The 24,909-nt window shown below is 60.3% G+C and overlaps 1 protein-coding gene across 1 annotated transcript in view; it reads right to left on the bottom strand.

The window, feature by feature from the left end:
- LOC119234695 (complement receptor type 1-like) overlaps nt 1–24,909 on the bottom strand; it is a 53,286-nt gene that overhangs the window by 5,084 nt on the left and 23,293 nt on the right. Inside the window, exons 26-42 of the mRNA XM_054690684.1 lie at nt 20,504–20,553; nt 18,324–18,500; nt 17,720–17,819; nt 16,808–16,893; nt 15,133–15,576; nt 13,882–13,984; nt 13,046–13,131; nt 12,580–12,807; nt 11,182–11,361; nt 10,453–10,552; nt 8,263–8,348; nt 7,330–7,557; nt 5,637–5,816; nt 5,044–5,143; nt 3,041–3,126; nt 1,210–1,437; nt 389–565 (exon numbers count right to left, since the gene is read on the bottom strand). Of these exons, the coding sequence (XP_054546659.1) occupies nt 389–565; nt 1,210–1,437; nt 3,041–3,126; nt 5,044–5,143; nt 5,637–5,816; nt 7,330–7,557; nt 8,263–8,348; nt 10,453–10,552; nt 11,182–11,361; nt 12,580–12,807; nt 13,046–13,131; nt 13,882–13,984; nt 15,133–15,576; nt 16,808–16,893; nt 17,720–17,819; nt 18,324–18,500; nt 20,504–20,553 (2,639 nt within the window). The remainder of the gene's footprint in view (nt 1–388; nt 566–1,209; nt 1,438–3,040; nt 3,127–5,043; nt 5,144–5,636; nt 5,817–7,329; nt 7,558–8,262; nt 8,349–10,452; nt 10,553–11,181; nt 11,362–12,579; nt 12,808–13,045; nt 13,132–13,881; nt 13,985–15,132; nt 15,577–16,807; nt 16,894–17,719; nt 17,820–18,323; nt 18,501–20,503; nt 20,554–24,909) is intronic.

Genomic DNA, 24,909 nt, shown 5'->3' with positions numbered 1-24,909 from the left:
AGCCCAAGGACGTGTGTGACATCCCCTACTGGGAGATAACCCTCACGGTTGAGGAGTCCTAAGGGGCCCTCAGGAGAGCGGGTTGTCTTCGGAGGCCTGGAGGACGAGCCCGCAGAACTAGGGCCTCAGTGTCCTCACAGTAACCCAGGGCAAGCAGGAGGAGCCCAGGCCCCGTGGGCTTCTGCTCGGCCTTCTTTGTCACAAGGCTGCGGACACTTCGCAGCTGTCCCTGAGGGCCACCCTCTGCGCACCTGCTAGGGTGACTGAGGTCCAGGGCCGCCACCTCCTGCCTGGTCCTGCTCGTCCACCGCCCCCCCAGATTGGGAATTCAGGCTCCCCAATCCATGCAGCCCCCACCCCCACAGCAGAGAGGAGGAGCTGTACACACCTTGGCAGTGGTGGGCCAGAGGGCTCCAGGTGCCCCTGTGTGTGCAGAAAACGAAGGCCTGGCCCACCAGCAGGTACCCCGGGTCACATGTGTAAGTGACCACCATCCCGGGGCGGTGTGGAGAGCCATGCGTGTCCACCAGCTGCCCATGGGGGGTCTCAGGAGGCTGTGGGCATTCTGTCTCCCCAAACACAAGGAAGGACGCTTAGATGCCAGGAGGGCGAGTCAACCCCACCCTTCCCTCTCTGGACCCCGTGAGGCACCAGCACCGAGTGCAGGGGGCCCTAAGAGGGCAGGTCCTGCCTGCCAGCCTCCTCCTGGCCCTGCATGTCCTCTAGCTGCACACACCAGCGGGGAGCACCCCTGCTGAGCCTCAGGGACCCATGTGCGGGGACCCCAGGCCAGGGCAGTCTCTGGGCCTCTCCATCTCCCAGCTCTGCCAGCTGAGGGAGCCCAGGGCTTCAGCGCAGGCCCAGTGCACTTGGGGGCCTGGACTCGATGCCTGGCCTGGCCCCTACCACCCTCAGCCTGTGGGCGCTGCTCAGCCCCTCTGGGCCAGGACACCTCCCCAAAGTGGCAGTGAGGGCCTGAGCTTTGCTTCTGGGCTCTGGGAGAACAGCCAGACCACCTGGGCCTCCGGCCCCCCCCACTCCTATACTCCCCAGTGGGAAGGGTCTGAGAGGCCCCCCCCAGGACTGGGCCTGCAACTCTGAACAACCTGACCCCTGTGGGTGCCTCCAAACTGCACATAGCCACGACCCAGCAGGAGGGACACATGGGACAGGTGGCTGCGCCCAGGCCACTGTACAAGGGGCACTGACCAGCAGGATCTGTGAGCTCGCAGCGGGGGCCAGGGCCGCTCCAGACCCCATGGCCATGAGTGTCACTCATGCAGTGCAGGACACTCTGCCCTTTGAGCTCCCAGGCCGGGCCCCCCTCAGGGTAGGGGTCACAGGTGTAGCTGACGGTCACTCCATAGGGAAAGGCCCTGGTGTGTCCTCCAGAGTGGGTCCCGTGCTTGATGGCTGGTGGGGCTGCACAGAAGATCCCTATGGGGACACAAGTGCTTCAGCATCCGGAAGGTCCCATCAAGGCACCCGTGCAGCCGGGGCCCCGGGCGGCCTGCGGGTAGGCATGGCTACATGTCACTGTCCCTCTTGAGCAAGCTACACCAGTGCCATGCCGGCCCCAGGAGCAAGGGGATGACAGGGTGGCTGGAGAGAAAGGAACCATGTTGAGGGCAGATGAACTGGACAGTGCTGTCATCAGTTTCCAAAGCCCTGGCCGTGGCCCCTGGTTCACACATCCTCTGGGGTAGATGCGGGCACTCAGAGCCTGAGTTGGGACATGGTCAGGGCATGGCCTGGCTACTTTGAATTTTTTCAGGGATTCTGACCGGGGAGGTCGGCACCGTAGAGCTGGCACTCTGCTCTTGGGCCTTCAGCGCAGAGTGGTTCTGTGAGCACAGTGAACCCCGTGTTCCAGGGAATCTAGGAAATGGTAATGGCCCTAAAGTAGCACCCCCCCACCAAGACAGTCTGCACTCTGCAGACACCACGCACACATGCCAGTGTGTTCAGGCTCGCATCCTGGACCATCCCACATGGTGACCAACAGCCATGGCAGACGTCCCCAAGTCCCGCACCTCTATGCGCACTCTGCCACGTGGGGCACAGCATCCCTGTCTGCCTGCGCCCAGTCAGGGCCTAAAAGAGCCAGTTTCCTCCACTCCCTGTTTCCCAGCGGATGAGGCATCACTTGGCACCCTCACAGAAGAGGGAAGCCGCCCTGCGCCCCTCCTGGGAGGCTCCACCCTGCTCCATGGACTGTCTGGAGGGGGGCGGGGTTCCTGCATGCCTGCCCTTGGCTTTCCTGCCCTTTCCGAGGACCCGCCCCCCTCTATTGTGCAGCTCAGGATCTCTGCACAGCCTGCGGTCCTGCGAGCTAGGGGATCACTATCACTCTGGGCACCCCATGAGGATTAGGGGTCTACTAGTCAGCTAGCACAACCCAGGCTGGAGCCTTGGAGAATTGGAGAGAAGAATGAGATGCAGAGAGGCGCCTCCCTGGTGGCACAAGGGGTTAGGACTCAGCACTGTGAATGTCTCCACAGCCTCTGCAGCACGAATTCCATCCCGGGCCAGGGACCTGACCCACATGACGCAGCAGACCTCTCCTGTCTCCCCGCTGCTCCCCTCAGCAGTGGATTTCAGTGAATATGCCTGTTCTGCTCCCCATTCTGTCTCTGGTGAACCCTATCATCCCCTCACCTCTGGCCTGCACCCCAGCTCTTGTATGCATAAATAAACATATCATCTTTTTAAAAAAGAATGACACACAGAGGGGCCAGAAGTTCGGGGAGAACTGAAGAAGTTTAGGTTCCTGCACCCAGAGAGAAGGAGGGGGAGGCATGGTCCCGGTACTTGGGAGCAGCAGGTCTATCTCTGGTGGCCTCAGAGCCTGCTCCCTGGGAAATGATCTCTCTGCCACAGAGCGGCCTGGCCAGCTGGACTTCTGCCTGAATGTGAGGCCCCCGTTTCAGGTAAACCGCCCCCCATGCAGCAGCCGGGAGGACTGCCAGTGTTGGGGCTCCCTTTTCCATGTCTCCGTGATGGCCCCAGGCAAGGGGATCGTGGGGAAACTTTGACTCACGCTCGCAGGTTGGCGCCTCCCTGTCCCATGCGACGTCGCTGCCTGAGAGCAGACAGGTGGCCGCACGGGCCCCACGGAGCCAGTACCTGCAGGCAGGGGGGATGCTGGTCACTCACCTGCGCCACTAGGCACTGGCAGGACGTGACTCCAGGATGGGGTTGGGGGTGTGGGGGGAAGTTGTGCATAGCCATCTCTCCCTACTGACCACAGGCCCACTGTCCCTTTTGCCCACTGTCCTGCCCTCTCCTCACGTGACCGCCACCCCAGTGTGTCCCGGGACCGCCTGCTCCGCAGCACTGTCCCCATGCCTCCTGCTGCCTCCCTGCTTGCCCAGGACCTGGGTCAGGGCAGTACCCCTGAACGGACCGTGGGGTTGCTGGACCCACCCCTCTTTCATCGGTGCCAGAGCCCCATTTAGGGGCGCCCTCGCCACCACCAGTGGGCGTCACCCCATGCAGCCATTGTGAGTGGTACTGAGCTCGCTGGAGGGATGGGAGCGGTCGTCACGGCGTCTTCCACGCTCCCACGCAGCTGGCTGAGGCCAAGGTGCGATGCGTGGGCCCCGTCTCCAGAGAGGGAAGGCGGAGGCTCCCATGTCTGTGGGTGAGGGCACCAGGGAGCCCCCGGGGCCAGCTTCTGTCCAGGAGGAGTGACGGGCCGCCATGCAGGCCTGTCCCTCTGCTTTTCTGTGTAACCGTCCCGGGGCTGACGCGGCCCTGGGCCAGCCCCGCCGTTCTGCTGGCCAGGCCTCCACCGGGGACACAGGGTCCCGTCAGCCTTCGTCACCCCTTTTCTGCACGGACACTGTGGTCTTGGTCTTCCGATGACCACTGTGACCAAGGTCCTACGTGCCAACTCCACACTGTCCAGATGCCAGGTCAGACTGGTCATGTCCAGATCACACGTCACACATGCGTTACACACCCCTCACCTCGGGCTTTCCCTCATCCCCAACTACCCAGTTCTGTCCAACCGCCTGCTCTCCCCTCCCATCCCATGAGGTTCGGAGTGGCCCTCCCGTCATGCCGAGTCTCATGTCCATTTAAAGAGTCTCACTGTGGCAACTCTGACGTGTTTTGTGCCTTGTCATTTCTTCCTCGTGGCTCTGTGGGGTTCGCTCTCTGCAGGAAGGCTCTGCAGCTGCTGCTCAGCCCGACCTGCGGGCCTGTGGAGCCGGCACTGGCTGACCGGCTGCCTAGACAGCCGTTTTCCCGCAAAGTGCCAATGTCCACTGTTCGGCCTGAGGGGGCGCATGGGGCACCGATGGGCACTCCTCCAGAAAGTTGCAGTATTCTTTGTTGAATTTCTGAATTTTGTGAATCTCTCCCAGGCAGCGTCAAGGCCTGGTCGCTCATTATTAGCCTTGACGACGGGAGAGCAGACGTTCTCGGAGGCGAAACTCTCCTCCCTGGTGTTCCTTTAACGCTTTTCTCCCATCTGGTTTTTAGACCCCTCACACCTGTGGTGTGTGTCGGACAGTGAGTCCAGTCTCAGCTGTGAGGGCATTTTGTCCCAATGCAGCCGGATGCCCGGCTCCTCGTGTCTGAGGGTGCTTGGTTTGCTCCCAGAGAGCGCCCTGGGCTCACACACACAGGCAGGAGGGGTTGAGATGGACGTTGGACCAGAGTCTCAACTACTGTGTCAGAGGAGCCAGTGGGGCTGACGACCACAGGCAGCTTTGCACGAAGACTCAACACACTGATGGTGACATCCTTTTCAATTTTGCCTGGTGGCTGAAATTACCCCACAACCAAAATGCTCTGTCCGAGTTGGGGTGCGGCTGACCATGTGTTTCCAGGGGCCTGGCCCTGACACCTGGCATGCTTTCCCCATCCCCACCCCCTTCTCCTCCTTAGCAGGAGCGAGGCACCCATCCCACCACTGTCCCTTCCTTTCCACGGCCCCCTGGCCTCTCCCAGGGCCTGGCCCCATCCTACCCAGGACACTAACGCCTGCTTTCACAAGGCCTGGGTGGACACCCAGAGACAGAGCTCCCCACTCACCCTTCACTGCAGGAATAATTAACTGTTGATCCAAACTGGGTGTCTGTGTTCACAAGCACCATGCCATTTTGGGGCTCAGGGGGGGCTCCACAGGACCTCCCTGCAGGAAAGGGGCAGAATCAGACAAGGAGGAGACCTGACCTGCTCAGCCCCAGAATGGAGCGAGTGTCCGTGAGTCCTCAGACGTGGTCCCTGGGATAGCACAGCACCCACACGGAGACGAGCCCCTGGGAACATGGGCACCAGACATGGGCACTGGCTACCAGGCATGACCACCAGGCACAGGCATGGGGAATGGGCACTGGGCACAGGGCACAGGGCACTGCTTCAACAAAGCCCTGCTATGTCTCCTGACCATAGCCCTGGCCTTGCACCCTGGGTTTCCTGTCATAGCTGCTGTGGTCCCAGCCTCATCCTCCCACCACTTACTCATCTGTAGCTTCGCCACCCAGCACAGCTTGTGAGCAGAGGCCCCTCCAGCTCTCAGGCTGTGGGACCTGGGTGGAAGCCCCAGGCACTGGGGTACTGCCCATGGGCTGGGCCCCCAAGGTGTGCTACACCCCAGCCCCTGCTCGCTTGCCGGGCTCACTCACGGTGACAGCGACCTTCGGCCCCCGACCAGGCCAGACTCTCCAGGCAGGTGATGGAGAAGGTGCTTCCACGATACCCAGGGCGGCACTCGTAACTCAAGGCCGTCCCCACCAGGAACTCAGACTCCCGCCTCGGGTCAGTGGGCTCGGCGAAGGCAAAGTCTTCCGGGGCCTTGCACAAACCTGCAGGTCACAGAAGAGGGCGTGGGCAGCCAGCCTGAGAGTGGGCATGCAAGGGCCACAGCCTCGAGTCCTCCCACTGCCCAAGGCCCTCTGTTCCAGGTCTGGCTGATATTCTGTGGCACAGCTTCCCACCCTGGAACCTTTGCCCTCTGTGGCCTCCCACCCACTGGGACCTCCCCTCCTCCAGGGACTCCCACCAGGGTCCTGCCTGCCCACACTGGCACGGGTCTAGCAAGGCTCCCTTCCGGCCTTCCCCGCTCTGCCTCCTCGCTTGTCACTCCCATCCCCTTGGTCCCTTACTGCTGGCTCCCTTGCACTAGGGCTGGGGGGCCCTGCCCCTGAGGAACCACACCCAGGTTCTTAGGAAGGGACCTTATTTGAGGAAAGGGTCTTTTTAAAGCCATCATTGAGGTGACATTCTCAGATGACCTTGTCCTGGCATCTTCATCAGAGGAGGGGGATGAGCCTCAGGACTGTGTGGAGGTAGGGCTGGGCTACTGGGAGGCAGAGGAGGCTGCCTGAGGCGGGAGTGGCGGCCGCATCCTTCAGATGCCCCCAGCGCAGGGGTCACTTCTTCTGGCAGCCCCCACTTGCCCATTGTCCGGTAGCCCTGGGCATCACAGACAGACACTGCTGTCCTGGTTGGTTCAGCAGACATTCAGGACAAGGACAGGTTAGCCGAAGCCTCTGGCAGCAACTCTGACTTGCTTTGCCCTTCTGAAGTAGCTCTGAGACCACTGGCTCCTTGGGGGGCTGCCACGTGCTGGGCCTGGCATGGGTCACGGCATCTCAAAGGGCCACCTGGAGGCCAGGGCCACAGGAGCTAAAGCCTTTCCCCAGAGAGCTCCCACAGATGAGACCTTGCTCCAGGCACCCAGCCTGCAGGGAGGCCAAGGTCAGCTGGAGCTGGGAAGCCATCCTGGTCCTGAGCTCAGAGGCCTAGTCCTCGGAGCTGGTCCCCTTGCTTCTCCCCTTCCAGGGGTCTAGGATCAGGAAACGGGGGGCCAGCGGGAGGCTGAGCGGGGCCACTTGAATGGAGCAATGGCCTTTTGGCTGCTGGGTCTATGCACAGAGGCCCCAAGAGCCCTCACAGGCTGCCCCATTGCCAGGTGACCTTGGCTGTGGGCCATCATGTACCTACCTGCTTGTGGGTCCTCCCCTTGAGATGTTCTCTCCCTCTTACAGTGTAGCCTTCCTGCCTCCCCGCCGCTGGCTGCTGCTCTTACCCCTCCTTGCCATCCCGCAGAGAGAGTGCCGGGGGGTGAGTCACCTATTCAGACCTGCTCAGGGACCCTGGAACCCCCTCGCCACCCTGCCAACGAGAATCCCGGGGTGGGGGTGCCTCTGCAGAGCTGCTCCGCACTGCGGGGCCTGTTCTGCGGGGACTGTTCAGCCCCAGCATCAACCTGGACACTTCCCTGGGGCAGAACCCATCATAAGCAAACACCACACTCTCCCTAGAGACCCACAGAGGGCAGACAGGAAGGCCCTTGGACATGAGCAAGACACTGACCGGCAGGACCTGTGAGCTCACAGTGGGGCACAGGGTCGCTCCAGACCCCGTGGCCATGAGTGTCGCTCATGCAGTGCAGGACACTCTGCCCCTTGAGCTCCCAGGCCAGGCCCCCCTGTGGGCGGTGGTCACAGGTGTAGCTGACGGCCACTCCATAGGGAAAGGCCCTGGCGTGTCCTCCAGAGTGGGTCCCATGCTCAATGGACGGTGGGGCTGCACAGAAGATCTCTGTGGGAACACAAGCTCTTCAGAGGCCAGAAGGTCCGATCGAGGCAACCATACAGCCAGGGGCCCCAGGTGGCCTGAGGGCAGGCATGGCTACACGTCACTGTCCCTCTTGGACAAGCCACACCCGTGCCGTGCCGGCTCCAGGAGCAAGGGGACGGGGTGGCTGGAGAGAAAGGGATCAGGTTGAGGGCAGCAAGAGGCTGAACTGGACAGTGCTGTCATCAGTTTCCAAAGCCCTGGCCATGGCCCCAGGTTCACACAGCCTCTGGGGCAGCTGTGGGCCCCCAGAGCCTGAGCTGGGGCATGGCCGGGGAGCAGCCTGGCTACTTTGAATTTTTTCAGGGATTCTGACCGGGCAGGTCGGCACCTGCAGAGCCGGCACTCTGCTCTTGGGCCTTCAGCGCGTTTCTGTTATGGTTCTGTGGGCACAGTGAACCCTGCCCAGAGAGAAGGAGGGGGAGGCGTGGTCCCGGTACTCAGGGGCAGCGGGTCTATCTCTGGTGGCCTCAGAGCCTGCTCCCTGGGAAATGATCTCTCTGCCACAGAGCGGCCTGGCCAGCTGGACTTCTGCCTGAATGTGAGGCCCCCATTTCAGGTAAACCGCCCCCCATGCAGCAGCCGGGAGGACTGCCAGTGTTGGGGCTCCCTTTTCCATGTCTCCGTGATGGCCCCAGGCAAGGGGATCGTGGGGAAACTTTGACTCACGCTCGCAGGTTGGCGCCTCCCTGTCCCATGCGACGTCGCTGCCTGAGAGCAGACAGGTGGCCGCACGGGCCCCACGGAGCCAGTACCTGCAGGCAGGGGGGATGCTGGTCACTCACCTGCGCCACTAGGCACTGGCAGGACGTGACTCCAGGATGGGGTTGGGGATGTGGGGGGAAGTTGTGCATAGCCGCCTCTCCCTACTGACCACAGGCCCACTGTCCCTTTTGCCCACTGTCCTGCCCTCTCCTCACGTGACCGCCACCCCAGTGTGTCCCGGGACCGCCTGCTCCGCAGCACTGTCCCCATGCCTCCTGCTGCCTCCCTGCTTGCCCAGGACCTGGGTCAGGGCAGTACCCCTGAACGGACCGTGGGGTTGCTGGACCCACCCCTCTTTCATCGGTGCCAGAGCCCCATTTAGGGGCGCCCTCGCCACCACCAGTGGGCGTCACCCCATGCAGCCATTGTGAGTGGTACTGAGCTCGCTGGAGGGATGGGAGCGGTCGTCACGGCGTCTTCCACGCTCCCACGCAGCTGGCTGAGGCCAAGGTGCGATGCGTGGGCCCCGTCTCCAGAGAGGGAAGGCGGAGGCTCCCATGTCTGTGGGTGAGGGCACCAGGGAGCCCCCGGGGCCAGCTTCTGTCCAGGAGGAGTGACGGGCCGCCATGCAGGCCTGTCCCTCTGCTTTTCTGTGTAACCGTCCCGGGGCTGACGCGGCCCTGGGCCAGCCCCGCCGTTCTGCTGGCCAGGCCTCCACCGGGGACACAGGGTCCCGTCAGCCTTCGTCACCCCTTTTCTGCACGGACACTGTGGTCTTGGTCTTCCGATGACCACTGTGACCAAGGTCCTACGTGCCAACTCCACACTGTCCAGATGCCAGGTCAGACTGGTCATGTCCAGATCACACGTCACACATGCGTTACACACCCCTCACCTCGGGCTTTCCCTCATCCCCAACTACCCAGTTCTGTCCAACCGCCTGCTCTCCCCTCCCATCCCATGAGGTTCGGAGTGGCCCTCCCGTCATGCCGAGTCTCATGTCCATTTAAAGAGTCTCACTGTGGCAACTCTGACGTGTTTTGTGCCTTGTCATTTCTTCCTCGTGGCTCTGTGGGGTTCGCTCTCTGCAGGAAGGCTCTGCAGCTGCTGCTCAGCCCGACCTGCGGGCCTGCGGAGCCGGCACTGGCTGACCGGCTGCCTAGACAGCCGTTTTCCCGCAAAGTGCCAATGTCCACTGTTCGGCCTGAGGGGGCGCATGGGGCACCGATGGGCACTCCTCCAGAAAGTTGCAGTATTCTTTGTTGAATTTCTGAATTTTGTGAATCTCTCCCAGGCAGCGTCAAGGCCTGGTCGCTCATTATTAGCCTTGACGACGGGAGAGCAGACGTTCTCGGAGGCGAAACTCTCCTCCCTGGTGTTCCTTTAACGCTTTTCTCCCATCTGGTTTTTAGACCCCTCACACCTGTGGTGTGTGTCGGACAGTGAGTCCAGTCTCAGCTGTGAAGGAGGGCGTTTCGTCCCAATGCAGCCGGGCATCCAGGCTGAGCTGACTTCCCCGAGGCCAGTGGATAGTCAGTTTTAAGTGCCCTAGTTGTCCTGCGGGCCCCACAACCCACACGAGTGTTGCCACCCCTTTGCTGTCCAGGCCTGCTGCCTGGCACAGGGAGGATTGGGCCTCCACTCTGATACGTGGCTCTTGTGCCTCATTCCTCATGACTAAGGGTGCTTGGTTTGCTCCCAGAGAGCGCCCTGGGTTCATGCACACAGGCGGAAGGGGTTGAGATGGATGTCCTGCTAGAGTCTCAGCTGTTGTGTCAGAGGAGCTGGCGGGGCTGACGACCACAAGCAGCTTTGCACAAAGACTCAACACTCACTGATGGCGACATCCTTTTCAGTTTTGCCTGGCGGCTAAAATTACCCGTTTCGAAATGCCCCATCTGAGTTGAGGGTGCAGCTGACCATCTGTTTCCAATGGTCTGGCCTCAAGGCCTGGCACACTTTGCCACTCTCCTCCCTGGGCCTGCAGCTCAGCTTAGCATGTGCGAGGCCCCGCCCCCACCATGGCCCCTTCCTTTCCACGGCCCCATCTTTCCACGGATGCCTGGCCCCAGGGCCTGGCCCCTTCCTACTCAGGCCCTAACACCTGTTTTTCCAAGGGTGGGTGGACACCCAGAGACAGAGCTCCCCACTTACCCTTCATTACAGGTATAATTAACTGTTGATCCAAACTGGGTGTCTGTGTTCACAAGCACCATGCCGTTGTGGGGCTCGGGGGGTGCTCCACAGGACCTCCCTGAAGGAAAGGGGCAGATTCAGATGAGGAGGAGACTTGACCTGCTCAGCCCCAGAGTGGAGTGAGCATCCGTGCGTTCCCAGATGTGGCCCCTGGGGACAGCCCACAGTGAGTCGAGCCCCTCGGGACACAGGCACCGGACACAGGCAATGGGTGCCAGGCACTGGGCGCCAGGCATGGACACCAGGCACAGGCAAAGGGCACTGGGCTCCAGGCACTGGCTACCGGGTATTGACACCAGGCACCGCATGGGGCATGGGCACTGGGCATTGTGTGCCAGGCATGGGCACTGGGCACTGGCTGCCGGGCATGAGCTCCAGACATGGGCATGGGGCATGGGCACTGGTACTGGGCTCTGCTTCAACAAAGTCCTGCCACGTCTCCTGACCATAGCCCTGGCCTTGTGCCCTGGGGTTCCTATCACAGCCCGCTGTGGCCCCGGCCTTGCCCTCCCTCCACTTCACTCATCTTTAACTTCGCCACCTGGCACAGCTCCATGAGCAGAGGCCCCTCTAGCTCTCGGGCTGGGGTACCCAGGTGGAAGCCCCAGGCACTGGGGTACTGCCCATGGGCTGGGCCCCCAAGGTGTGCTACACCCCAGCCCCTGCTCGCTGGCCAGGCTCACTCACGGCGACAGAGACCTTCGGCCCCTGACCAGGCCAGGCTCTCCAGGCAGGTAATGGAGAAGGTGCTTCCGCGATACCCGGGGCGGCACTCGTAATTCAAAGCCGTCCCCACCGGGAACTGGGATTCCCGCCTTGGGTCAGTGGGCTCGGCGAAGGGGAAGTCTTCCGGGGCCTCGCAGAAACCTGCAGGTCACAGCACAGGGTGCGGGCAGCCAGCACGAGGTTGGGCGAGCAAAGGGCACAGCCTTGAGTCCTCCCACTGCCCGAGGCCCTCTGTTCCAGGTTTGGCTGAAGTTTCGTGGGCTCAGCCTTCCATTCCCCAGGGGCTTCCCCTCCCTCCCCCTGGCCTCCCACCCCTGGGGCCTCCCAGTACCCCCCCCCACCAGGGGCTTCCCACCAGGGGCCTGCATGCCCCCATGCCCGCCCCCAGGTTGTCATGGGTCTAGCAAGACTCCCTTCTGGACTTCCCTGCTCTGCCTCCTCACTCAGGGCCCCTGACCCCCTGGCCCTTGCTGCTGGCTCCTGTGCACTCAGGCTGGGATGGAGAGCACCGGAGGAACCACACCCAGGTGCTCAGGAAGGGCCCTTATTCAGGGAAAGGGTCGTTATTCGGGCCTTTATTTGGGAGGCCAACTGGGGCCATTTGAGCAGAGCAATGGCCCTTTGGCTGCTGGGTCTATGCACAGAGGACCTGAGAGTCCTCGCGGGCTGTCCCATAGCCAGGAGACCTTGGCTGTGGGCCCTGGCGTGCCCACGTGCTTGCAGGTCTTCCCCATGAGACATTCTCTCCCTGTTATAGTGTAGCCTTCCTGTCTCCCCTCCGCTGGCTGCAGATCATTTTTTTAAAATATTTATTTATTTATTTATACAAGCACTGGGTATAGTCAGAAGCGTGGGAGGGTGAGAGAATTCACCAGAGCCAGAGCGGGGAGCAGAGCAGGCAGACTGACAAAGTACACTGCTGAGGGAGGCAGTGGGTGCGGCAGGAGAGGTCTGCGCACCATGTGGAACCATCGCCGGCGGCCGGGGATTGAACCAGTGCTGCAGAGGCTGCGGGCAGCTTTGCAGCCCAGCACTCAACCGCTGCGCCACAGGGGAGGCCCTGGCCGCCGATCTTACCCCTCCTTGCCACCCCACAGGGCTAGTCCCGGGTAGTGACCAGCCTCTGCAGACCAGCACAGGGACCCCGGGACAACCCCCTCTTCATTCACCAGCGAGAGCCCCTGGGGGATCCCTGCCTCTGCAGAGCTGCTCAGCACTGCGGGGCCTATTTCAGCCCCTGCATCAACCTGACATTTCCCTGGGGCAGAACCCGTCACAAGCAAACACCACACTCTCCCTAGAGACCCACGGAGGGCGGGTGGGAAGGGATGGGCCTTCGGCCATGAGCCAGGCACTGACCGGCAGGACCCGTGAGCTCACAGCGGGGCACAGGGCCACTCCAGACCCCGTGGCCGTGAGTGTCGCTCTCACAGTGCAGGATGCTCTGCCCCTTGAGCTCCCAGGCCGGGCCCCCCTGTGGGCGGTGGTCACAGGCATATCTGACGACCGTGCCGTAGGGAAAGTTGTCCTGTTCTTCTCCTGTGTGGCGCCCGTTCAGAATGTCGGGGGGACGTGGACACAAGATTCCTGGAAAAAAGATGCCCTCGTTTCCCAGAGACCACGGGGTTTGGGAAGCGGGGCTCCCCCCACCACGTGCTGGCTCACACCACACCAGCCATGGGCCCCTGAGGAGAGTCAGGGCCCAGGTAGGCCTTCCTCTCACTCTGTCCATGCACCTGGGCGGCCGGTGGCCTCCAGGGCTCACCGCCTCCTGGGGAGGACCTGTGCGGGGGGGGGCCTCCTCTCCAGGCCTGGGAGTACTCACCCTCACAGGTCGGGGCACTGCTGTTCCACAGGGCACTTGCCCCCACCAGCACACAGTGGCTGGCCCAGGGGCCCTCCAGACGGAACCTGAGGGTGGGACAGGGGTGAGCAGGTCTCTGGCCCCACTGCACGGTGGCCCCCATGGTCCCCAGGAGGAGAATAGCTTGGCTGGGCAGCTGTGGTCACCCAGACATGAGGCCAGCAGCTTCCGGCAGGAAAGAGCCAGGACAAGGGTGGGCCGTGAGGGTCGCCCACCGTCTGCGCCACCCGCCTTCCCTGGCCCCTGCGGGACCCCAGGATGGATCTGATCCATTTTCCTGGCCTGAGGAGCCAGGAGGACCACCTGCTTCACCTGCCGGTAGGACGGCAAAGCCCCGCAAGTGTTGGGGGGCCGTGCTCTTGGGACACAGGGAGCAAGGTGAGACAAGCCTGCAGGAAGATGGTCTTCCTGGAGCATGTGGGCCGCAGGCGGTGGGCCCAGGGCCGTGGGGATTGGGTTGGGCTGTCAAGGGGCCTCGGGGACAAGAGCTCTGCCTGGGCGTGAGGCTGGGGTTGCATACCCTGGGCTTCTGTGCACCTTCCCCCCCAACCCCCCACCAGAGACACTCCCAAACCAGTCTCCCACTGCCGATCTCACAAAGGACTTGCTCTTACGTCAGACCTTGACCAGGTATTTCCCTGTGCCCAGGAGTGACAGTCTGCACCTCAGCCACCAGCTCAGTGGCCGCACCCACCCCCGCCCCTGCCCTGCCCCGCCTGTTCTCGCCCCACATCCCCCTCACTGCTTGGCCATAGTCCTCCTCCTCCACAGCCGCTGCCCTGTCCACCTTCACTCACCCCTCGTCACAAGCGAAGGCCACTCTCGCCCCGAGCTGGAGGGTCCGCGGGGGCAGCACGCGGCCGTTCGGGAGTGGGTCCGGGAAGTCGGGGCAGGTGAGCTCTGGAGGGGAAGGGCACACAGGCCCCTTGCCGTGAGGCAGCACGAACCCCGGCCTGGGGTGGGGGCGGGGGGGCAGGCCGCCAGAGGGCATGGCAGCTCCATTGCCCCTAGAGTATCGCCCTGGTCAGTGGTGGCCAGGCAGGCAGCAGCACCGAGCCTCCCGGTGGGGGAAGAAAAACTGGGCATTGGGGTGGGCCTGGCCTGCAGGATGGGCAGCGGCAGCATGCTGGGAAGAGTGCTGATTTGGCATAGTTGCAGGCCCAATCCCAGCCGGGATGTAGAGATGCATAACAGGGAGATAGCAGGAGGGGCCAAAGAAGGCCAGCCCCCAGGGCCAGCTCCCCAGCCAGGCCAAGGCCAGAGCTGTGCCCCCTTCAGTGTCAGCCGGGGACACTTCTGGCAAGCAACCCCCCCGGCACTCGACAGCCCCTGGGGCTGAGTGCGCCCCACGAGTGGCCCCTCAGACCTCCCGGGACATGGTGGGGGGAGTGCGATGGCCCGCTTTGGGCCTGCAAATCGGCCGCAGCAGACCCAGCCTCTCCCGCAGCTCCGTGGCCTGAAGACACATGCACGGAGTCCCCTCGATGGGCCACAGGGGTGCCAGAAGGGCATACCTGGTGCCCTCAGGGGGCTGCTCAGGACACCATGCTGCGTCTACCTTCTACTCATCCTCTCTGGGGTGAGGAGTGACCCACTGATGCCCAGTAAGCTACTTCCCCTTCCAGCATCAGGCGCTGAGTAATCCAGGCAGGTGGGGCCAGGACTGATACATGGGTTGGGAAGTGAGGGGGCTGCTAAGACAGGCCCCAGCTGGCTCTGCCTGAGGGAGGCAGCTCAGCCCTCGGGCTCCCGGCTGATGACCCCCATGTCTGAGGTGCTCTCAGCAGCAGTGACCGGAGTCAGGCTGTCCTCACCCAGGGGCTCAGGGAGGGGTTTCCAAGGCGCCATCCAGCACAGCAGGGGAGGCACCACTGACACACAGGGCCACCCGCAAGCTGTGCCCCAGAATCACCCCTAGGAGAGTCTCAAGGGTTCTGTCCTTGGCTGATGGAGCTCTTGGTCCCCAAATGAAGGGGCATGAACACAGCTGCATGCACACACCTCAATTACACACCCTGTCTCCCCCAAATTTACCTTCCCTGACAAACCCTGCTCCTCGCAGTCCACCACCTGCCCCTCCGACTCACCCTTGGAGCAGGTGGGCAGCGCTGGGCCCCACTGGTTCTGGGCCTGGCAGCTCACCCGGGGTGGCCCTGCCATGACGAAGCCGGGGAGGCACTCGACGGCCACGGTTTCACCCAAGTAGAACAGGCTCCTGTTCTCGGACAGCCGGGCGCCGGGCTCAAGGGTGGGGGGCGTGCACGTGTTGGGCACCAGGCACTGTGGGGCGGGGCCACTCCAGATGCCCTCGCGGTTGTCTTTGCTGGTGCAGTAGATGGTCCGCTCTCCCACCAGTCTCGCGGGCCTGGTCCTCCTGCCCACCACGAGATTTTTGCAGTGGTAGGTCACTACTGCCCCGTAGGGAAAGTATTCAGGGTTCGAGCTCATGAAAAACCCATTGGCGATGCTGGGGGGTGGCCCACAAGGAATGCCTGGGGAAAGGAGGCAGGTCAGGCAACAGGGAGCCTAAAGGCTAGAGAGGCCACATTGGGCAGGGAGCCATTGTCTCTATGTTCATTATTTGCTTCCAATCCTCGCAACACGCCAGTCGGCTTTTACAAAGAAATCATCTCGGCGGGTTAACAGTTGAGTTCTGCTCTCATGCCATGTCACCCCCATAAGCATCTGCCTTTATTAATACGACCCATAGCCTTTCACTCGAACAGTTCCTTGGCAACAGTACTATACCAGTGCTGGCACAGCTTGTCTTCTGCTCTTTTCCAATTTATGTCTAAATTTCCACTTTTGTATTAACTGATGTTGCTTTAGAAAGTAAAATAAACACCCTTGCAAAGAAAAAAAGCATAAGAGAGACAACACAGACACGCAGTGGCAGGAAATGGAAGGCGAATGTATTTGCCTTCCAAATACATTCTTGTGAAGATGCTTAGACACCCGCAGACTCCTCTATGGTCAAAATCTGATTTAAATGAGTAGGAATATAAGTCACCAAAGTTCACTCAAGAAGATAAAGAAAACCAGAATGATGAGGAGCCCAGTTTGGGTTGCCAGATCTGGTAACAGAAACACCAGGTGTCCAGTGAAATTTGAATTTCACATGAACAACAGCTAATTTGTAAGCAGGTGCCGCCAAAGTTTTACTGAATAGCAGAGAATCATCACCCCACCAGATGGTGGAGACAACGTGTCTTTAAATTAATTGAAATGAAAATAAGGCTTGAAGGCTCTGAAGTGTTGAGTCCCCAAATTCAGGAGAGGCATGTCCCAAGATGAGGAAGAACTGGGGTCTGTCACCCGACCAGCCTTCAGACAGCCCGCAGGCTGTCTGGAGGGGATCAAGCAGGGTGCGGGGGGAGGGAGGGACACCCCCCGCAGGGGGCGCGGGGGAAGGGCAAGGGGTTGTGGGGGCCACGATGGGGTTCGTGTTGGGGGGGCCACGGAGGTGGTCGCAGGTGTGGGTGCTGCGGCTGGGGGCATAGAGGGGTGCTGGAGGCGGGGTGACACGTGGGGGGAACCTGTGCGGAAGGGCGTGGACAAGGGCGGGGGGGTGCAGAGGAGCGGCCAGGGGTGCAGGGGTAAGGGGCACAAAGGGTCCATGGTGGGAAGCGTGGGCGGGGGCCGTGGCAGGGGGTGCGGTGGTGCAGAGACGGCCGCACCCAGGACTCAGAGCTGCGGGTAACAGGAAGAAATCTTTCAACTCACTCTCACATAAAGGGGGTTCGCTATCCCAGGTGACGGTGCTGCCCGAGAGAACACACGTGGTGGAGGATTCCCCGATGAGGCGAAATCTAGGGTGAAGCACAGGCGCATCCCCGACTATGCACAGTCGCCCCCGGAAGTCACCGCTCACACGAGGCCAAAGCCAGTTTTCCCTGGTCGGTGCATCCTGGCCGTCCTGACTGCTGGGCCAGCCCTGTGCCTGCAACTGTCCGGCACCCTGCACTGTGCTGCTCCCATGCACAGGCAGAGACCTTTCGTAAAGTGTCAGCAAGTCCTATCTGCTTCTCCGCCTAGGCTGGAGGAGCGGGTACGCTGAGCACACGGAAGCTCTGGAGGGGCCAGGACCTACTCCAAGGTGGCGGTTCTACACTGCATTCATTGCACTACTGGTGGGCGGGTCTACACTGTGTTCATTGCATCACCATCAGGAGTTTCTTTTCACGTATGCTACTGTGGGTGTGTTACCAGCAGTGAGTAGTGAAAACAAAGCCAGAGTTAGGAGGCAGGGTGAGGCAGTCTTGTGCCCTCCTTGTGCCCTCAGCGGCTATGTCCCCCAAGGCTAAGTCCAGACATGTGACCCAGACAGCAGGACCCTGCCTGCCCTCCCCAGCCCACCTGCCAGCTCCAGAGCTCCAGGAGAGAGCCCCACCTGGGGTGTTGGGCCATTTGCTTCTCGAGGCCTCAGGCTTGAATGCATTTCGTGGTGTTGCTTTGGTGCCCATGGGCACCCTCCCGCCCCCAGTTTCCAGCACAGATCTGAGTCTTCCCTACTTGTCAAATATTTGCTTAGTCATTCCAAGGGGAGTGAAATTCCGGGATTCCAGTGGCCACCTCTCCGTCGGCTGCCTCCTGAGGCTGGCGCTGAATCCGGAAATGTCACTCAGACCCACTCACCCTTCGTTACAGGTGTAGGTGATGGTCGACCCGAACGTGGTGTCCCCGGGTATGGTCATCTTGCCATTGGGGAGGTCGCGGGGGTTACTGCATGCCTTGCCTGCAGGAGGAGCAGGGTCGCAGCAGCTGCTCTGAGCTGCCTGGCGTGCAGCCACAGGCCTCCCTGGGGAGCACTGCAGGCCTGCGGGATTGACAGCTAAGGAGACTCAGAGAGACCTCAGATGCATCCCCCCAGGAGGAACTGTGCTCCAAGCCCCATTGGAGATCCCTGTCCCAGGCTGCAAGCCGGGGAGCTGCCAGCGTCATCCCGTCCCAGAGTGTTTGCTGCATGTTGGCCAGGGCGAGGTGAGGCTGGGACTCTGCACTCCATGGAATCAGCGCCACCCTCCCCACCTCCCGGCGGCTTATTTCAGTCATGGACATGTGGACCCCGCGGAGATGGGCAGCCCTCCACCATGTCTGGCCGGGCCAACCCTGTTGCAGCTGCTTGTCCCACGCGCTGGGAGGGGCGCCCATCTCCTGAGGCTCCGCAGCCTCGCCCCAACCTCCCCACGGAGTTCGGGGTCCAGTGAGGGCGGCTGCAAGGCCCAAGGTGGCTACTCACGCTTGCAGAGCATTGGGGTCGACCAGGTGCGGCTCTGGAGGCAGGTGATGGAGAACGGCCTCCCATGGAAGCCCGGGCGGCACATGTAGCTTAGCCGGGCCCCGACAGGAAACTCGCGCTCCACGGGCACCTTTGTCAGCTTGGCGAACGGCAGCTGCTCGGGGACTGCACACTGACCTGTACCAGAACGGGCCAGGTGAGCCGGCACAATGCTGCTCTAACCTCCCCCTCTCCATGGGACGCCCCAGACATGCTGGCCAAAAATGAGGTACTGCAGTGGCACCTGCCCTTCCTGAGCCGGTGGAGCTCTGGGGGGTGGGGTGGGGGAGGGCAGGGAAGGGTGTGGGGGAGGGGACGAGGAGAGGACGGGGGAGGGGGCACATGTCCCATGTGAGGGAACTGGGACTATGTCTGTGGGCCTGGTCAGGCAGACTGGGGCTCCTGGCCTGGGCACCCCCTGGGATAAGGCAGCCTGGCAAATACCGCCTCCTCTGGCATATGGGGGTGGAATGTGTTCCAGGTGCAAATCGCCCTTGGCAACCCCAGCTGGGTCTACACAGTGGGGAGCAGAGGGAGACTCCAGGGCCGGTGGGGGTGCCAGAGCCCTCCCACATGGACATGCCCCAGGAAGGAGCTGGGAATGTTCACACAGTGCAGGACCCTCATGGGAAAGTGCCCTACCCCTGCACCCTCTCTCACGGGCCACCCTGGGGGACTAAAGCTCTTTCCAGTGCCCAGGGCCCCCTCTTGGCTGACCCTCTATGCTGTCTCCCACCTGAGGGGGTGTCAGGCAGCAAATCTTGCCCGCGCACCCTCCTGGCTTCACAGGGACACTGGACAGTGAGGTCAGTTATGTCTATTTATAACAGGGACACTGACTAAGGGGTCCTCGCCCAGGGAAGTCCCCCTTCTACCTGGGGCAGCACCACTTGTTCCCAGCCCAGTGACAAGCAGCACTTGTGGCTGCAGGCTGGCCCTGGCCTTGGGCAGCTCTCAGCACAGAGCCGTGCCCAGTGGCAGGAGGGCAAATCAGGTGTGCCAGCCTCGACACCACCCCACCCCGCCATAGGATGCCTCTGCCCAGACCACATGGGCCCCAGGGTACACGGGCCTGTGAGGCGCACAGGCCCCGGGTGCATGAGCCTGCAGGCCCCAGGGTGCATGGGACTGCAGGGCACATGGGTCCCGGAGTGCACCCGCCTGCAGGGTGCACGGGTCCCAGGGGGCATGAGCCTGCAGAGTGCACTTGCTCCAGGGTGCTAGGGCCCCGAGGCACACAAGCCTGCGGGGTGCATGAGCCCTGGGGTGCATGAGCCCCTGAGTGCATGAGCCTGCAGGGTGCACGAGCCTGTGGGGTGCACGAGCCTGTGGGGTGCACGAGCCTGTGGGGTTCCCCTACTTCCAGTTAGAGGAAGGAAGGCAGGTTCTACCCTAAATTTGGCTTCGCTGTGCACTGAACATCTGGCTGCCCATGCTGCCCCTCCCTCCCCTGCCGCCACCTTTGTGCAGGGTGAGTGCCTCTCACCCATGGCCACCCAAGTGTGCAATCAGTGGTGGCGGCTGGGGGTGGAGGACTGAGTGCCGTGGGTGGCTCCAGGTGGTAACTGCGGCTCCAGGACTGCTTGCCTGAATAACAGGTGCAAGGGCCAGCTCTGGTATCTAAATTGGCAAAGTGACAGGCTCCACTGTCCCCTTACGCCGTTCAGGGGGCCTGGTGGGGGTTACCCTGTTCCCATCTCACAGGCTGGGAAGCAGACTTGGAGCTGTAGGGACTTCCCACAGATTTCGGGCTGCGGGACAGAACCCAGCTCTGCCAGCTCCAAACCTCCTTCCCAGGACGGGGCGCAGCAGCCCCTCTGCTGGGGTCCTTGTGTATTCCCAGAGGCCTTCTGTGCAACGTCTGCGCCTTCCCTTCCCCCATTCCCAGTGCTGCGCTAGGAATCCCTGCCCGGGCTCTGCTCTCCGCGTCCTGCAGAGGGAGCGCCAGAGGCGCCCAAGAGGACTCCTGGGTCCCGGGTCTGGCGCTGCGCACTCGCTCTGCCCTGGTACCCCGCACCCCTGCAGCGCCCAGGTGGCACCTGCTTCCCACATGCCTTGTCTCACTCAGGCAGCTCCACAGGTACCCCGGCTGCGCCCAGCCTCACCCGCTCCCCGCGCGTCCCCCTGCGCCCTCATCTCACCCTGAGCCGCTGGCAGCGTGAGCAGCACCAGAGCCACTAGGACAACTCCCCTGGGACAGGAGAAAAGGGGCGTCAGGGGCCGGAGCGGCTCCCCGCGCCAGGGAGACCAGCCGGCCATCCTGCTCTGCCACGTGAGTCGAAGCACAGCTCAGCGGGAGCCAGGACCAGTGCACTCTGCACTGCCGGTTCGCTCTGCGCCCCTAGTCCCCTCTGCACCACGAGGCCACTCTGTGCCCGAGTTTGCACCCGCAGGGGTTCCGGGACAAACAACAGCTTCCTTCCGCTTAATGAGCGAGGTTGGGTTGACTCTCAAATTGCATCCTTTCTAGAGCATCCCCTTTCAGGAACCACCATGGGGGCTGGTGGGCGCCTGCAGAGCTTTGCTACCTGACTAGCCATGGTGGAGATGTGGGCGGTGCAGGTGCGGGCCTTGGAGCCTCGCTGGCCTTGGAAGCAGCCCTGGGGCTGTGCCTCCACCTTGTGGGACTGGGGTCAGCTTCTTGTCAGGGCTGCAGCCAGAGGGGGCCCAGGTGAGCCGCCCAGGGGGGCAAAGAACCTGCTTCTTCTTGAGGAATTGATAGACTCCACTGCAGGAGATGATTTTTTTTTAAATAATAAATTTTATTTTTATATTACCCCATACAATTGCAAACCCCCCATTCTGACCCCAATCCCTCCCCTCCCGCCCCCCACCCCCCAAAAAGTGTCTCTGGTTCATAGTTTTTTGTTGATTTTGATTTTCACTTTCTTATAGTTATTCATTTTCCTGGTCCCTTATTTAAGTTTTCTAGATTCCTGCTATGAGTGAGACCATCCGGTATTTTTCTTTTTCTTTCTGGCTTATTTCGCTGAGCATGATCCCTTCCAGCACCATCCATGTTGCTGCAAATTGCATGTGTTTATCTTTTTTGAATGCTGAGTAATATTCCATGGTATATATGTACCACATCTTCTTGATCCAGTCATCTATTTTTGGGCATTTGGGCTGTTTCCAAAGCTTAGCTATTGTAAATAGTGCTGCTATACACATAGGGGTGCAGGTGCTCTTTGGAATTGATGTTTCTGTGTCCTTTGGGTAAATACCTAGGAGTGGAATTGCTAGATCATATGGAAGCTCTATGTTTAGTAGCTCCAGAAATCTCCACACAGCTCTCCATAGTGGTTGGACCAGTTTGCACTCCCACCAGCAGTGCAGAAGAGTTCCTTTTTCTCCACACCCTCGCCAACATTTGTTGTTGCTAGTTTTTTTAATATGTGCCACTCTCACTGGTGTGAGATGGTATCTCATGGTAGTTTTGATTTGCATTTCCCTGATTACAAGTGATGTTGAACATTTTTTCATATGTCTGTTGGCCATTTGCATTTCCTCTTCAGAGAAGTTTCTTTTTAGCTCTTCTGCCCATTTTTTGACTGGATTATTTTCTTTGTTGTTGCTGAGTCTCATCAGTTCTTTGCAGATTTTTGTGATCAGTCCTTTATCATTAGTGTTGTGTGCAAAAATGTTCTCCCAGTTGGTGGGATTTCTCTTTGTTTTTGTTATTGTCTCTTTTGCTGTGCAGAAGCTCTTTAATTTGATGTAGTCCCAGCTGTTGATCTTTGCCTTCACTATCACTGCTTTAGGTGATGTGTCTGTAAAGATGTCTTTGATGTGCAAATCACGTAGTGTTTCGCCTATATTTCCTTCTATGTATTTTATGGTTTCAGGTCTTATGTCTAGTTCTTTAATCCATTTTGAGTTGATTTTTGTGTATGGTGTGAGGTAGTGGTCAAGCTTCATTCTTTTGCATGTAGCGACCCAGTTTTCCCAGCACCATTTATTGAACAAACTTTCTTTGCTCCATTGCATAGTCTTTGCTCCTTTGTCAAAGATTAGTTGACCATAAATCTGTGGGTTTATTTCTGGATTTTCTATTAGATTCCATTGGTCTGTATGTCTGTTCTTGTTCCAATACCATGCAGTTTTGATGATTATGGTTTTGTAGTATAGTTTGAAGTCTGGGAGTGTGATGCCTCCATTGCAGGAGATGATTTTTAAGAGACTCCATCAAGTTTGCATTTAAAAAATGGTGTTCTGCCCTGGAAACTGGATTGGGAAAAGGTGACCCTGGTGGGGCAGGCCAGGAAGCTCCTCGGGTCACCCACTGAGACCGGGAGGCCTGGTCTGGGGGTGAAAAGGGCAATAAAGACAAGTGGTAAGGGAAGAGCCAAATTTGCTCTCCCCTGGGGTTCACTCCCTCCTTTTCCAGAGTGAGTGAGGAAAGGAAGGGCTCAGTAATTACTCCAGGACTGAAGAGGAATTGGGGTCTAGTTATCGAGATAAAAAATGGGAGGGAGGAAGGCAGGGGGCCAAACGCAAAGACAGAGGAAGGACACCCCCAGATGCCCTCTATTCCCCAGAACCTATGGGTGGTGGACAGCGAGCCCAGGGGGTTCACAGATGTGGTGGAGCTGAGGGTCAGGAGGGGGCTGCTCCTGGATGACCCACTGCATCCAGGGCCAAGTTGGGCAGGGCAGGCAAGGGCTTCGGAGAGTTAAGGAGGCTCCAGAGATAAGGGCAACGCATTCCAAAGGGGATTGATCACACATCCCCGGACCAGGGGGCCACAGGACAGTCCAGAATAAGGACAATAAAGAAAAGTATGCTGGGCCTCCCTGGTGGCGCAGGCGGTTGAATGCGCTCTGTGAAGCTGTCCACAGCCTCTGCAGCGCCGGTTCGATCCCAGCTGACCTTGGAGCAACCCACATGGCGAGCAGACCTCTCCTGTCTCACCTGCTGCTCCCCTCAGCAGTGTATTTCATCAGTCTGCCTGTTCTGTTCCCCCTCCATCTCTGGTGAATCCTCTCACCCTCCCGCACATCTGGCCTGTACCCCAGCTTTTGTATAAGTAAAATAAATCTTTAAAAAAAAAAGCTGAGGTCAGGGCTGGAGAGAGACTTAGCTCTGGGCACAGAGACATTAAGGCAGAGTGGGTAAGACCACAGAGAACCAACCAGTCACAGAGATGGAGTTGTGGGGGGGGCGGGGCTTTAGGATGATCAGGAAACGCAAGCATGTATCCCCTGAGCATGACTCCCCCCGGCTTCCTAGCCCCTCCCTGCCTGGTCCACCAGCCTGGGGGTCCCACTTATTTCTGTTCCTTTTCTCTTTAATAAACTTGTTCTTGCTCTAAACAAATCTGCCTCTTTCCCCTGCCTGCCTGAGTGGCAGCAAAATTCCTGCTGCGGTTTTGTGAGATGCCCCTGGTGGGCTCACGGCTGGGGCTCAGCACTGCCCCCACAGCCTTGGGTCTGTTCCAGGCTGGGGACTAGACCTGACCTGACATCACAGTATCATATTGTCCCGGATCTTGCAAGATTTAAGGGCAGTGAGCCAAGAGGCACAAATTTTCCCTCTGCTTTCATTTTGTCTCATGTTCCTCTTGCTAAGCATTTCTTCTCTTTTGGAGCCGGGATCCATTCCTGGCTGGAGACCAGACCTAAAGAGCTGACATTACAGTGTCACTGCAACCCAGGAGTGCCACCGCTGGCAGAGGAGGGTAAGCATGGCAGCGTGGAGGGCAGCATGGCATGCCGAGGCTGTGGCATCCCCATGGGGCTGCTGGGAGCTCGCAGATGCTCAGAGCTGGGCCTTGGGGAGACCCGGTATTGTTGCTGGCTGGCTCTAGCAGGAGCTTTGCCTGCCCGGGCCCTGGGACAAGGGCCGCAGTTTGCAGATGAAAGCAATGGGGTCTCTGATTCTGGCTCAAGGCCTGGAGCAAGATGTGTGGCGTGGCAAAGCCCCCCAGTGCAGGAGTGGGGGTGGGCGTGTTCTCAAGCCTGCGTGCCAAGCTGTGACCGCAAAGACCCTGCGGGACATGTCCTCCCCGCAGCCCCAACCCCTGAGCTTATGCCACCCGGCAGGTCTCACCCCTCCTGCTGGCTCAGCCTCCCCCCCACCCCCTGCAGGTGGCAGCCACCAAAGCAAGCCTTAACTCCCATTCGCTTCTGTGAGGGTATCCCCCAAATAGCAGCGCTACCACTCATTGCACCCTCTTCTCCATACCCGTGAGTAGCAGGGCCTGGTATCCCAGGAGTCACTGCTGATGACCAGTGGCAGGGAGGGGTGCCGAGGGTCTGGCCCCCTTGGGTCTGCTGGCCAGCTTGTGCTATGTGCCTTCTGTGCTGCCCGGCTGACTGGCCTCCTGCGCTGGGTGACTATCTAGAAGCTGGTGTTGTGACCAGAGCGCTGCCCCCACCCCATATCATGCTCCCACTGCCTGCAACTTCGCTCTTTTTTCCCAGAGAAAATGGAAGTACCGAAGGAGTACCCATGCTTTGTCTGGTCACTTCTCCTGACACCTTGTTCTGGCCGCTGTTCTTCATCTGCTCAAGGCCCACTGGCCACCCCTGTCATCAGCTGAATCCCG

This window comes from Talpa occidentalis, unplaced genomic scaffold (genome assembly GCF_014898055.3).
Source record: "Talpa occidentalis isolate TD23 unplaced genomic scaffold, MPIMG_talOcc4v2.1 talOcc4.8, whole genome shotgun sequence".
In the NCBI taxonomy this organism is placed as follows: domain Eukaryota; kingdom Metazoa; phylum Chordata; class Mammalia; order Eulipotyphla; family Talpidae; genus Talpa; species Talpa occidentalis.
Note: the sequence above shows the minus strand (reverse complement) of the source record. Positions and strands in the feature narration are given on the sequence as shown.